Source organism: Sinocyclocheilus grahami, unplaced genomic scaffold, assembly GCF_001515645.1.
Source record: "Sinocyclocheilus grahami isolate Dianchi unplaced genomic scaffold, SAMN03320097.WGS_v1.1 scaffold58.1, whole genome shotgun sequence".
Lineage (NCBI taxonomy): Eukaryota > Metazoa > Chordata > Actinopteri > Cypriniformes > Cyprinidae > Sinocyclocheilus > Sinocyclocheilus grahami.
The window spans coordinates 2675015-2687949 of record NW_015505237.1 but is presented as its reverse complement, the minus strand read 5'-3'; the positions used below and the strand labels follow the sequence as shown (position 1 = coordinate 2687949).

At 36.1% G+C, this 12935-nt stretch overlaps 1 protein-coding gene across 2 annotated transcripts in view; it reads left to right on the top strand.

Moving 5' to 3' along the window:
* Nucleotides 1–12935, top strand: part of lpcat1 (lysophosphatidylcholine acyltransferase 1) — a 48181-nt gene that overhangs the window by 7550 nt on the left and 27696 nt on the right. For both annotated transcript variants that reach the window (XM_016270848.1, XM_016270847.1), the window contains 4 exons: nucleotides 6500–6639; nucleotides 8665–8879; nucleotides 9914–10026; nucleotides 10166–10226. In XM_016270848.1, the coding sequence (XP_016126334.1) occupies nucleotides 6500–6639; nucleotides 8665–8879; nucleotides 9914–10026; nucleotides 10166–10226 (529 nt within the window). The remainder of the gene's footprint in view (nucleotides 1–6499; nucleotides 6640–8664; nucleotides 8880–9913; nucleotides 10027–10165; nucleotides 10227–12935) is intronic.

Below are 12935 nucleotides of genomic sequence, written 5' to 3'. Positions count from 1 at the left end.
CTTTTCTGGACCTTGAACGTGGTAGTTACCTTGCTGTCTATGGGAGGGTCAGAGAGCCCTCATATTTCATCAAAAATATCATTGTGTTATTAAATTCTTAAATTGTTTTCCGAAGATGAACGAAGGTCTTACAGGTTTCGAACAACACGAGGGTGAGTAATTAATGACAGAATTTTCATTTATGGGTGAACTAACCCTATTTAACTGGTAGCATTCCTCCAGTTTTCACCTGAGATATGGAAACCCTGCGACAGGAGGTTGTCCAGATGAAGGCCAAAGGGATGACCCTTTCAGCAACTGCAAGAAGTTGGTCATTCCAAATCTGTGATTTCTCGAATATTGCAGCTTTACAATGACACTAATTAATTCAGGTCCCCCAAAAAGGCTGGTCGTCCACCTTAGACAAATGCACAAGAAGACAGAATAATGCAGAGACTCTCGATGAGGAATCGGTTCAACACTGCAGCTGGAATTGCTTGCCAGTTCAGTGCTGAACAGGGTAAGGATCTGTCTCAGCATATTTAAGAGATATCGGACTGAAAGTGCACTCTGCAGTGACCAGACCTCTCACCAGCAGAAAAAATCAAAAGGCTCACCTTTGCTGAGGAGCATGTTGTGTGAACAAAGTTCACTTTAGTAATGAAAGCAAGTTTAATTCATTTGGGTCTAATGGCAAACATTATGTTCTGCGTCAAACTGAGGACAAACTGAACCACAAGTGCGTAAAGAAATCATTGAAAGGTGGAGAAGGAAGTGTCATGCTTTGGGTGATGCTTTGTGCGGCAGGAGTTGGGCCTCTTATACAGATACTTGACATAGTGAATGCGAATGTTTATCAGAACATCCTTCAGCAACATGCAGTTCCTTCCCCACAAGCATCTCCTAATCAACCTGCAATTTTCATGCAGGACAATGCCCCCTGCCAGACAGCAAAATGGGTAAAGCATTTCCTTGAAGCGAAGAACACCGAAATAATGAAATGGCAAGCCCAGAGTCCTGATCTAAACCAGACTGAAAATCTCTAGAAAATTCTTGGTGACAAAGTTATGGCTAAGAAAGAAACCCACTACAGTCACCGAACTGTGGAAGAGACTAGAAGAAGAGTGGACCAAGATCACACCTGCACAATCTGAGAAACTAGTGATGTCCTGCGGCCGCATATGTGCTGAAGTCATTCAAAGCAAGGGCCTCTACACTTCCTATTAATTTCTGCCAGCTGTAACCCTCCAAAAGTTTAGTTGTAATCTTCTTTCGTGATACAGTGGTTACTGTTCTCTAATTTTGATCACAGTTTTTTTTCCACAAGTTGCCTTGGTTTTTTTGCAATATTTAGTATACCTAGAACTAGGGCTGCACAATTAATCTAATTTCTAATTGCGATTACAATTATGGATGCCACAATTACGTAATCGTTCAAAGCGGCAATTAATTGTTCAAAGTCCACTTATGTTATTCTGCACGCTTAAGATATGTTTTTTTTCATGTTATCTTAAGGGTTTCTCCATTGTTTTAGTTTTAGTATAACAATATAATACCATTCATATTTTTTACTTTTTTTATAATTTAAAGAAGAAACCAATCTGATGTATATTTGACATTTGAGGCTTAATACTATAGAAAAGCAAAAGATTTCTAGTTATAGTTTTCAGCTTGTTTATTTTCATATAAAAATACGGCATGCAGTTGCATCAAACAATGGTATAAACATCATTCAATGTAAATTGTGATAATCGTAATTAATAATCGCAATTACAATTTCAAGGGAATAATCGACAATTATGATTTTTGTCATAATTGTGCAGCCCTACCTAGAGCTAATATTCCTTCAAATTTTAAACGAAGATTAACAATATTTCAGACAAAAATCAAGTATTCCTAAATTGTTCTCTAAATTTGATCTCCACTGTAAATGCAGCCTTGGCTATTACTACAGTAATGAAATTTACATCATGTGCACTGTACGCATACCCTAACATACGCATTAAAAAAACAAACTATACTTAAGCTTTTAAGGGAAGTCTCAGAGCAGTAAGAAACCTCTCAGAACACCATGGAAAAGCCATTTCAACCTTGAGGTCAGACTCTTGCGTGAGCTTCGTTGTGACTCTAAGTAGCTCTTAACCCCACTCAAAGAGACCAGCACCATCCTCCTGCTCTTTTACAGCACTACTAAAAGATTCAGCTGCAGGTTTGGCTACAGAAGCTCCTTCTTAACCCGCACATCCCCCTCATCCTCCCTCAGGCTGAAGCAGATGGAGACTAGGCATGAGGGGGATGCTGTTAATGGGACCCCATAGGCTAGGATCAAGGCTGTGCCTCTCACTCCCGGGACATTATACAGTGTATTGGGGCGGGGAAGGTCAAGACCAGGTTATAATTCTTGTTCTCAGCAAATAATTTTAGCTCCTTCTTTGTTTAAAAAGCATGAGAGGTGTTTTTTTTTTTTTTTTTTTAAATCTCCTTGGGAATAAGTGCTTTTGTTTGTAGTCTTTCACTCATAATACATTTTACACTAGCGCTACCCCTCCTTCTAGCTCTCTCTCGCTCCCTCCCTTTCCCAAGAGAGCCATCGCCTCAGCCTCTAGATCAGTTTAATCTTTCTGTCAGGGCGAACCGCAGGTGTTGACAGTGGCTGTGGATAAATAAATAAACACTAAACCGGCCACACATCTCCACCCACAGTTCATCTCCTCCTAATGGAGCCGTCGGGTGAGCCCATCCACATTTAATCACAGCACTCAGAGAGACGCTCTGCTCCAGCTCTGATCTCACGACGACAGCCTTAACCAGTGGTGTTACAGCTAACAGCCAGTAAATTTAACAAGACATGTCAATCCAGTCAAACGAGTCATTTGTGAATGAGAAACTTGGAGGACTAATCTTATTCTAGGCTCAACAATATAGCATTGGATAAGAAACTTGTGTTATGACTCGCAGTCGATTTTTCTTGGAAATTGGAAGCACATACTCTTAGGCAGATTAAATATTCATTAACCATTCTGGGCTTTAATGTGAGCTCATTCCATTCTTCTGCTTTGTCGTTGGTTCTTGTGACAAACTATCCGCAAATCTCCATTAGCCTTTTGCTGGGATCTACAAAGTTTAACCCTAATGTTGTTGTTGCTATAAGCGTTAACAAAATTGTTTTTTACATATCCAGACTGCTAATTTAGCCCTCTAATTAATTATGTGTTTTCAGATCTAGAGCTTGGTTGAAGCCTTGCACCAATGATCTGTAAGAAGAATTTAAGATCGTATTTATTTATCATTTTTATTTTTGAAGTAAAGCAAACATAAGAAACATAGCCTACTCTTATTCCCAGAATCAGAAAACAGATTTCCAGAAAAAGTTTAGCCTTCTTGTTTGGGATCTGAAAAGCCTCAAGGGCAAGTTTTAGCTGGCTAAAAAAAAGAATTAATAGTTTGCGGTATCAGTTTGTAACGGATTAATTTTCTTATTTTTAAAGGGGGCATAACACACACGGTTTCGCTCAATCTCATGTTAATCTTGTGTACCTATAGAGTAGTACTGCATCCTTCATATCTCCAAAAATACTTTGGTTTTATCATATTTATAAAAGAAAGATACAGCTTTACGATTCTCTCCGGAAAAAGCCGAGCTCCTGGAGGCGCGCCGTGGGCGGAGCTAAAGAGTGACGAGCACTTGAGCACCGAATGCCAACAAAACAGACAATTGATGCGGTTTCACTTACCGTCTGCAGTTCTGAATCTTGACCGGGATCTTTTATAGCTGGGACAGCTCCATCTTTCAGTATCAAACAATGTGCAAATCCAGCGTCAAACTGGGCCTTGTTTATAAAACGTTCCTCAACAAACACACTTGGAAACTCTGTTGCTGCCCCGGAAAACAAACTGTATCAACTGTTTACATAATGCTGGGTTCTTTATGAAGCTGAACAAGGTTATCTTTCCCTTACAACCAAAAACACACTTCTTTGGATTGGAGACATTCTTCCCGAGCTAGTCCCGTGCAGCGCTGCAGCCGGATGAAGCGCATTGATGGGCGCAATCTCGCTCTTGCTCTAGCTCTCACTCTGGTCGATGCGTGCATGGGCGCGCTCTTCCGGGAGAAATGCCCATATAAAGAGTTCCACCCTCGTCTACGTCATGAAGTGCTACGATCTAAAAAAAACTCTCCGAAACGTGTACGAACCCGGAAGTAAGATTTTTGACACAGAAATACTCCGTCATACGTCCAAATTGTTTTTTTAAACTTTGTCCATGCTTAGCATGAGAATCCAACTCTTTAACAGTGTAAACAACTCTGAATGCATGAAACAGCATTGTACCCCCCCTTTAAGCAATTTAATTTGGATAACATAATGAAAACTTTTAATAGAGAACATGTTTCATTTTATGTCTTTGTGACCCCAGATAATGTGATTAGTAATAAATAACATATATATTATATAGGTTTTACACATATAATATACGTATATTATACATATACATATATATCATATAAATATACATTTCTGTTCAGGATAATAATGACTTTCAAAGAAGGACTGTTTTGTGTTTTGTGGTTAACAGTGTTAAAGCTTCAATAATATCTACCTGTTGGGTTTTTATTAGGTCAGAGGAACATAAGATAATTGAAATAGAAAATAATTCAATATTACTTTTTTTTTTTTTTTTTTTACGTAAACGGCATTACAGTCTCTGGGATCACAAATGTTGCATGAAATCAACAGAAAATTAGGGTCAAGTCACAACGTTCAGCTTAACAGTGTGAGCTCAGTAGATTTAACAGAGAAGTCAGTAGATGTAAACCATTAATGGGAACATGAGATATTTGTGGCCACGATGTCATCAGAGATGCGCTGATGCAAACCCGATCTTTCCCCTTCGAAGATTTATCGCATGAGTAACTGGTGTACAATTGAGACATGTCTGGTATACTGGAGTTGCATTGTGGAGTTTGAATTAACCATATATTCTGCAGGAGAGAAATGTTACAGTATAATGCTTTCATGTAAAGTCCATATCAGATACCATGAGCACCCTTCCTTCTGCTTTTAAAAACTCTTTCTCATGGGGGAAAAAAAAGAGAGGCATCTAACATCAGTTGACTTTTTTTTTTCTCTTCCTCATTTCCTGTTCCCTCTTATGTCCCACTTATGTAATCTTGTTTTTCCTGAGTTGCATATATTATAGAAGCATGACATGTGACGTCCTTGTGCTCTGAGTTGATGGCTCTCTTAGTTCAGTCACGAATGGCTCAAAATTTAAGGGGGTCTGAATACTTTCCGTACCCACTGTATCTAATTCTGACACCACTGAAGCATATTTTGTAGAAACCAGAGGCCTTATTACTAAATGTAAATTGCCAAAATATGTCTGTGCTATTTATAAAATGTCTGCACGCACACATTTTTTTTTTCTATATTTATGTTTTGAAATACAAGAGTATATTAGGGCCCTATGATGTAAGTTCAGGTTTTTCCATTTTTTCATTTTTTATGGATTAATTCAATTTTAAAGCAATTTTAAAAAGCTAAAGCTAACAATCTAATCAATAGCATTCATAAAACTTCACTATAATAATGGATTAAAATTTAAAAAATTAGGCCCTATGAAATGTGTTGTATTTTTTGGTCTAAATTCGGTTTTAACTTTTCTGGATTGTATGTTGTATGATAGAATACAAATTTATCAAAACTGCAGCAATAAAATGAATGAAATGAACTTCTTGTAATGTACAATTGTTTCTCTTTGCTTCAAAAACTTGTTTAATGCCTCACAAATGCAAATTCCTAGCTTCCAAAATTACTTTCTTTTGGTCAAAGAATATTCTGTTAAAGTAGGTATTCTGAATGACACGCCATGACACACAATCTCAATATGACCTAATTCTGAATCAAATCGTTCTTGTGATCATTTATATATTTTCACTATTTGCAAGGTCATCGGAATTTATTTGGCAAGTCAAATCCATGGAATTTATGATCAAATCTGTTCATACATGCATTTTATAAATTAAGCCCCAGGGTTCTTCATTCTTTATAGTCAGCTTTGAAGTAAACTAACTATAAAGATATTTCAATCTCTTAGTGTTTGAATTCTTGAGAACAAGAGTATCAAGATTTCAGTTTTATGACTAAGCTTTTAATGTAGCCATTACATCAACCGTGTTTTATTTAAATCTTGATGGTTCTGCTTAGAAGAGCCGAATGTGAGTTTGGATCTATTGGCCTGTCTAGAAGTTAACTAGGACGGAGTAATGTAAATGTTAATGTTCCTTAGGCCTGTCTCTTTCGGTCTTTGAGTATTGCACAGCATAGCAAAATATAATGTGGTCTCACTGCATATTTTTGTTTCCCTCCTACCACTTTCCGTAAATGACCCTCATACCTCACGTGCTTTCTGTGTTCTCCAGCCCAAGGCACTGCTATACTGGCAAATTCTGGATTAACGTGAAAATATTTGAGATTTTAACCTCTGGTTACCTCTAACACACATTTTCTCTCTCTCATAGATAGCAGTGATGACCGTGACACTGTTCCCTGTTCGTCTGCTCTTTGCTGCATTCATGATGTTGCTGGCCTGGCCCTTTGCATTCGTGGCTACTGTTGGCCGTTCTGAGGATGCAGTTGAACCTCTGTCCTGGTGGAGGTGGTGAGTGACACATCAGAAATGTTAATCAGACGTGAGAGTTTGGGAACATTACGATGCATCTTTGCATGATGAGATTACATTTTTATAGTAATAAAAATCATTTAGTTCAGTAAAAGAACAGACACTACAATTAAAAACTGAACACAACTGCTCAATGCAGCGTGCCGAACGACAGTCGCATCACAGATCAGACTTTATTTCTCCAGTCAGGAGAGTGAGTCGAGCTGACTGACAAGAAGAGTGACGAGAGCTGAGACAGACAAGACGATCGTGGATGATTTAGTTTCGAAACAAAATGCAAAAACGCCTGTTTGGCAGTATTTTGGATTTTGAAAAGCCTGTCGACTTTTGCCGTTTATCTAAGGTGATTTTGGAAGTTTTTTTAAACATTAGTTTCTTATTTAATTGGTTCCACAGTGTTTGCTGATTTTTACTTTATTTAAACTTTGTGGAATTTATTTATTTTATTTGACATCAATGTGTATGCCGTGCCTCCAAGCTTTCTTATTCGTTTTGCTAATAAACTTTCTACATTTCTTATTTATTTGGTTATATATTATACATGTTTACTTATTTCCAGTTTTGTATAGGCTACCTTTTTAAACTTTATGTAAGTTATTTGTTATTTTATATTAGGCATAGCCTGCCCTATAGCATAGTGTATTTTTATTTGTTTTGTTAATAAAAGTTCTATGTTTTATATATAGGCTAAAGTGAGTTTGACGTTGTATTTTGTTGTTGCATTCAAGCAATTGACGCCGAATTGCCTCTAATTTGAAAGTGAAAGTAAAATGCGCACGGTGCTTTTAAGCTATTTTAAAAGTGAGGAAACGCCCCTGCCCCCACGGTGATACCGGTATTATCGGTGTTGTCACATGTCGATTAACCGGTGGGAAAATTTCCTCACCGTCACAACCCTAGTTTGGAATGACATGAGGGTGAGTAATTTATAATGACATTTACATTTTTGGGTGAACTATCCCTTTAAGATCTCAATCTAGTTAAAACTAATCTATATTAATTATTTGTGTGCACGTTTTAATATTGGGGCTGGGTATTGACACATATTTCACAAAACCGTTTGCCTTAGATTCTTGATTCAGTTAGGTTCCAATTACATTTTGATTCAATATAAATTTATTTGAATATATATCAATTGAAGTGCATCACAATTTTTCTTAAAGAACGCAATCTCTTAAATAATACAGGGGAAGCATGTCAATTAGTATATAACTACATCATTAAAGGTTAAAATTAACAGTCCAAATTTATTTGTAGATATAATGATGAACACTCAAATAAAATCTCGCAATCTCACATCACATTTCTGTCAACTTTTAATGATATAATTGTTTATTCATTCATTTTTAAAATATGAACATTTACATGGTGGCTGTCATTAAAAACTTTTATAAATCTGTTTTCATGACAGATTCATTCAAATGCTCATCTTTAGAGTTAATTTTTCTAGCTAACTGTCGAGTTATGGACATTTCCTGAGGTAACATGTTTGTGACATCGTTTACAAAGCTGTCTCATTGCGGTTGAAACTGAGCAATTACATGAGACATACATTTCAGTAAGTTGTACGGTTACTTTCAGCGTACATTCTGAATGTCAAAAATTGTCATTTGAAAAGCTGAACCTTTACCCAGATAGCACACATACATCTGCAAGATGTCTGTCAAAGATCGCTTCATCTGGAAAGCATCTGCTGTGAACGAACATCTGATAAACGTCTTTAAGCATTCTCCAAAGACATTCTCAATGACATTTTAACAGTTACCTAGTCTCTGAATACAAATGACATAGATACATCGTAAAATAGACTTCATAGAGATGCATTATTTATACGTCATACTAGTGAAGTTTAATGTAGTGTAGTTTAATGTTGACTTTAAATGCTGTCTGATATGGACCACAGACGGATGGATGTGAAGGCAATTGAATTGGCACAAAATGTCAGGAAGCAGGCAACATTTTCTTTCTAACTCTGCCTCCGTTTCTCTGTTTCTGTGTCTCCAGGCTGGTAGATCTGGTCCTAAAGGCCATCATGAGAGCCATGTGGTTTTCTGGAGGGTTTCACTGGGTCCGTGTGAAGGGCCGGCCTGCACTGCCTAGTGAAGCACCCATCCTCACAATGGCCCCTCACTCATCTTACTTTGACGCTATCCCTGTCACCATGACGATGGCCTCTATAGTGATGAAGGCTGAGAGTAAAGACATTCCAGTCTGGGGCAGTGAGTTTTTATAAATATACAAATATATAAACATTTAAAATTTTGGTTTGCTTTGTTTAACTTTGAGCTACTTTGCCTTTGATAAATTGAGCTGTGGTTGGATAGTTTTTTTTCCCTCTATGTTAAGGGCTACACTGTTGTTCAAAAGTTTGGGGTCTGTAAATTTTTTAAAATGTTTTTGAAAGAGGTCTCTTATGCTCAGGGCTGCACTTATTTGAACAAAAATACAGTAAAAACAGTAATACTGTGAAATATTATTACAATTTAAATAACTGTTTTCTATTTGAATATATTTTAAAATAAATGTTATTCTTGTGAACAAAGCTTAATTTTCAGCATCATTACTCCACCACTCTTTTTGTCACATGATCCTTCAGAAATCATTCTAATATGCTGATATTCTGCTCAAGAAATATTTCTTTCATTATTATCAGTGTTGAAAACAGTTGTGCTTTTTAATAATTTTGTGGAAGCTTTAGATTAGTAGAACAGGATTAGTTAATGAATAAAAAGTTCAAAAGCATTTATTGCAAATCTTGTCTAACATCATAATGTCCTTACTATCACTTTTGATCAGTTTAAGGCATCCTTACAAAATAAAATGAAAAAAAAAAAAACTTGCCAATCCCAAACGTTTGAACTTTTCCAGGAGTGAATCTTCTCATTTGTTTTTGAATGCATGTTCATTGCTGTGTGGTCATATAAAATGTGTCATACTCATACACTGGCCCATGATGAATAAAATTCATGATCTGATAATAATATTTTTCCCAGTTCCAAGAGAGCAGCTTAACTGGCATCAAGAGGAGGTTTATTTGTCATTTGAATAAGAAAACTTGGAATTGTTTGTTCAGATGACCTGTTAATTATAATAATTATTGTTTATTATAGAAAATCTCAATTTATACTCCCAGCATTTTGCAAGATTTGACTCGCCTACTAAAGCTATATATTTTTTGCTCTCTCTCTCTTTCCATCCCTCTCAATTCTCTCTCTCTCTCTTGCCTCACCCTTCACTCTTTCTTCGTTTGTAGCTCTTATCAAATTCATCCGGCCCGTTTTTGTGTCCCGCTCGGATCAGGACTCTCGGAGGAAGACCGTCGAGGAGATCAAACGCAGAGCTTGTTCTGATGGCGAATGGCCTCAGGTACCACACACAGACTTCTGATATTTCACATCTAATGTAATGACATTCATACAGTATAGGTGTCCAAACACGTTTTTAAGCTACTTTATATCATGAGTGCAGTGCTGAGGTATTTCCTCTGACTGTGGCCTGTTTTCAGATCATGATATTCCCGGAGGGCACATGCACCAATAGATCCTGTCTCATCGCATTTAAGCCTGGTATGTGCCCACCTCTGATATCTGCTGACTAAACACACTTCCCATGCCCAGAACCTGTTTATGGGAGTTTTTTTTTTAAATCTTAAATTTTTGTATGCGTGTTCTTTGGTGTTTGCTCTCTCTTTGTACCCTCTCTAATCTGCGGCCCATCATGGTTCACAGCACTGAGAGATCTGGTGATTGGCTTCCTCTTCCTGTGTACGCTGTGGATTATGATGGTCTTTTCTCCTCAAATCCCCCTCTCCTCTTTCAGTCATTGAATCGGCTCTATTCCTCTAATCCTCACCCCTCCTCTCTCCATCGTCTTCGTGTTTTCTCTTGTCTGGCTATCTCAATTTTCTCTCTGCAACCTTTAATACTGGAGCTCTCACTGTCCCAAACAACATCAGATAGCTCTTCCAAAACAAAAACCAAGCCAGATACTGAGTTTGGATGTGTACGGACAGTTTTGGTGCTTTTTGAACATGTTCACTATAATGTTTATAGGCAAGACCTAAAATGAATACTCCTAATCACACCAAATGCAGGTTAAAATTAGCGTTGGTGAGAATATGAAACTGTTGGCCGGTAACTGCTTTTTATAAATTAACAATGCCTGAGAATGCAGTATGGTTAAATAACAAAGACTTGTATAAATCTGTATATAGACTGGTTTATAAATCTGTTGTAAGCAAAAGAGAAGCATTTAAAAATATATCTCTTTGTACCCTCTCTAATCTGCGGCCCATCATGGTTCACAGCACTGAGAGATCTGGTGATTGGCTTCCTCTTCCTGTGTACGCTGTGGATTATGATGGTCTTTTCTCCTCAAATCCCCCTCTCCTCTTTCAGTCATTGAATCGGCTCTATTCCTCTAATCCTCACCCCTCCTCTCTCCATCGTCTTCGTGTTTTCTCTTGTCTGGCTATCTCACTTTTCTCTCTGCAACCTTTAATACTGGAGCTCTCACTGTCCCAAACAACATCAGATAGCTCTTCCAAAACAAAAACCAAGCCAGATACTGAGTTTGGATGTGTACGGACAGTTTTGGTGCTTTTTGAACATGTTCACTATAATGTTTATAGGCAAGACCTAAAATTAATACTCCTAATCACACCAAATGCAGGTTAAAATTAGCGTTGGTGAGAATATGAAACTGTTGGCCGGTAACTGCTTTTTATAAATTAACAATGCCTGAGAATGCAGTATGGTTAAATAACAAAGACTTGTATAAATCTGTATATAGACTGGTTTATAAATCTGTTGTAAGCAAAAGAGAAGCATTTAAAAATATAATATTCCCTACGGATTTCCACCAAAATAAAAGCTTTATTGTTTAACCTTTGAAAGCAAAAAACAACAACAAAAACACAAATATTAGTATTGGGAGTGTACTGTTATATAATAATAATAATAATAATAATATTAATATATTATTCAATATTTTACAGTTCAATAGTATTATAGTTATTTTTTATAATATTGTATAGATGATGATGATTATTGTTATTAAATATTTTACAGTTCAATAGAATTATGAAATACTTCACAGTTTAATAGACTTATAGTGATATTTCCTTATTGATTTATTTTTTTATAATTAAAGAAAATAAAAATAATAACAATAATAATTGCAATTAAATGAAATAATGCACGTACAGTTTCATGGCTTGTAACAACTCATGTCAGCCTTGGCAGGTGTGGCAAAATGTATATAGAGCATTTTTCTTGAATAGACTTTAAGCAAATAGTGTCATAGTTACATTCCATTTTCATATTTCATGGCTTCCATTGATATATTGATAACTAGAATGGCATTATAGTCCACAGGAAACACTTTTTAAAATGTTTTTCTTGTGATTTTGGTGTGTTCTATTATACTCATAATAAAGCCATATATTATATGGTTATTACTGTAGTATTAGTAGTAGTAGTAATAATAATAATAATAATAATAATAATAATACATATTATTATTTCAGTCTAATAGATTATGCACACTGGTTATTGATCAAGAGAATAAGTGGAGGACAAGACAATAAAACAGCAGTATCTGCACTTACCTTGGTTCTAAAATGCACAAAAGCACTTTGATTTACAGTTAACATTTCAGTGTTTATGTATGTCAAGAACTTGTAAAATAATAATAATAATAATCAAATAATAATCAAATTACATAAGAATAAAATACTTTTTATTTTGCCCTTTATAAAATAACTGAGCCGTTCAAAAACCCTTTTTTTTTTTTTTTTTTAAGTCATACACTTTAGTGTAATAAAAGACAGAGGACCTGTGTATGCAAAACCATGGTGCATTTAGCATTTATTTACAGTAGTTCTACTCTGCCTAAAAAGTACAGGCACACTTCTATGAGGGGCCGTATAGGCCATAATTATTGAAAAGCCTCTTACAAACACTAGTGAAATGAAAAACATTGATAAACCTTAGTGAAATTCATTCATACGCATTACTGAAAACCTCTTACAAACACTAGTGAAAGTGAAAACATTGATCAACCTTAGTGAAATACATTCATATGCATAACTGAAAAACCTCTTACATACAGGTGCATCTCAATAAATTAGAATGTCGTGGAAAAGTTCATTTATTTCAGTAATTCAACTCAAATTGTGAAACTCGTGTATTAAATAAATTCTATGCACACAGACTGAAGTAGTTTAAGTCTTTGGTTCTTTTAATTGGGATGATTTTGGCTCACATTTAACAAAA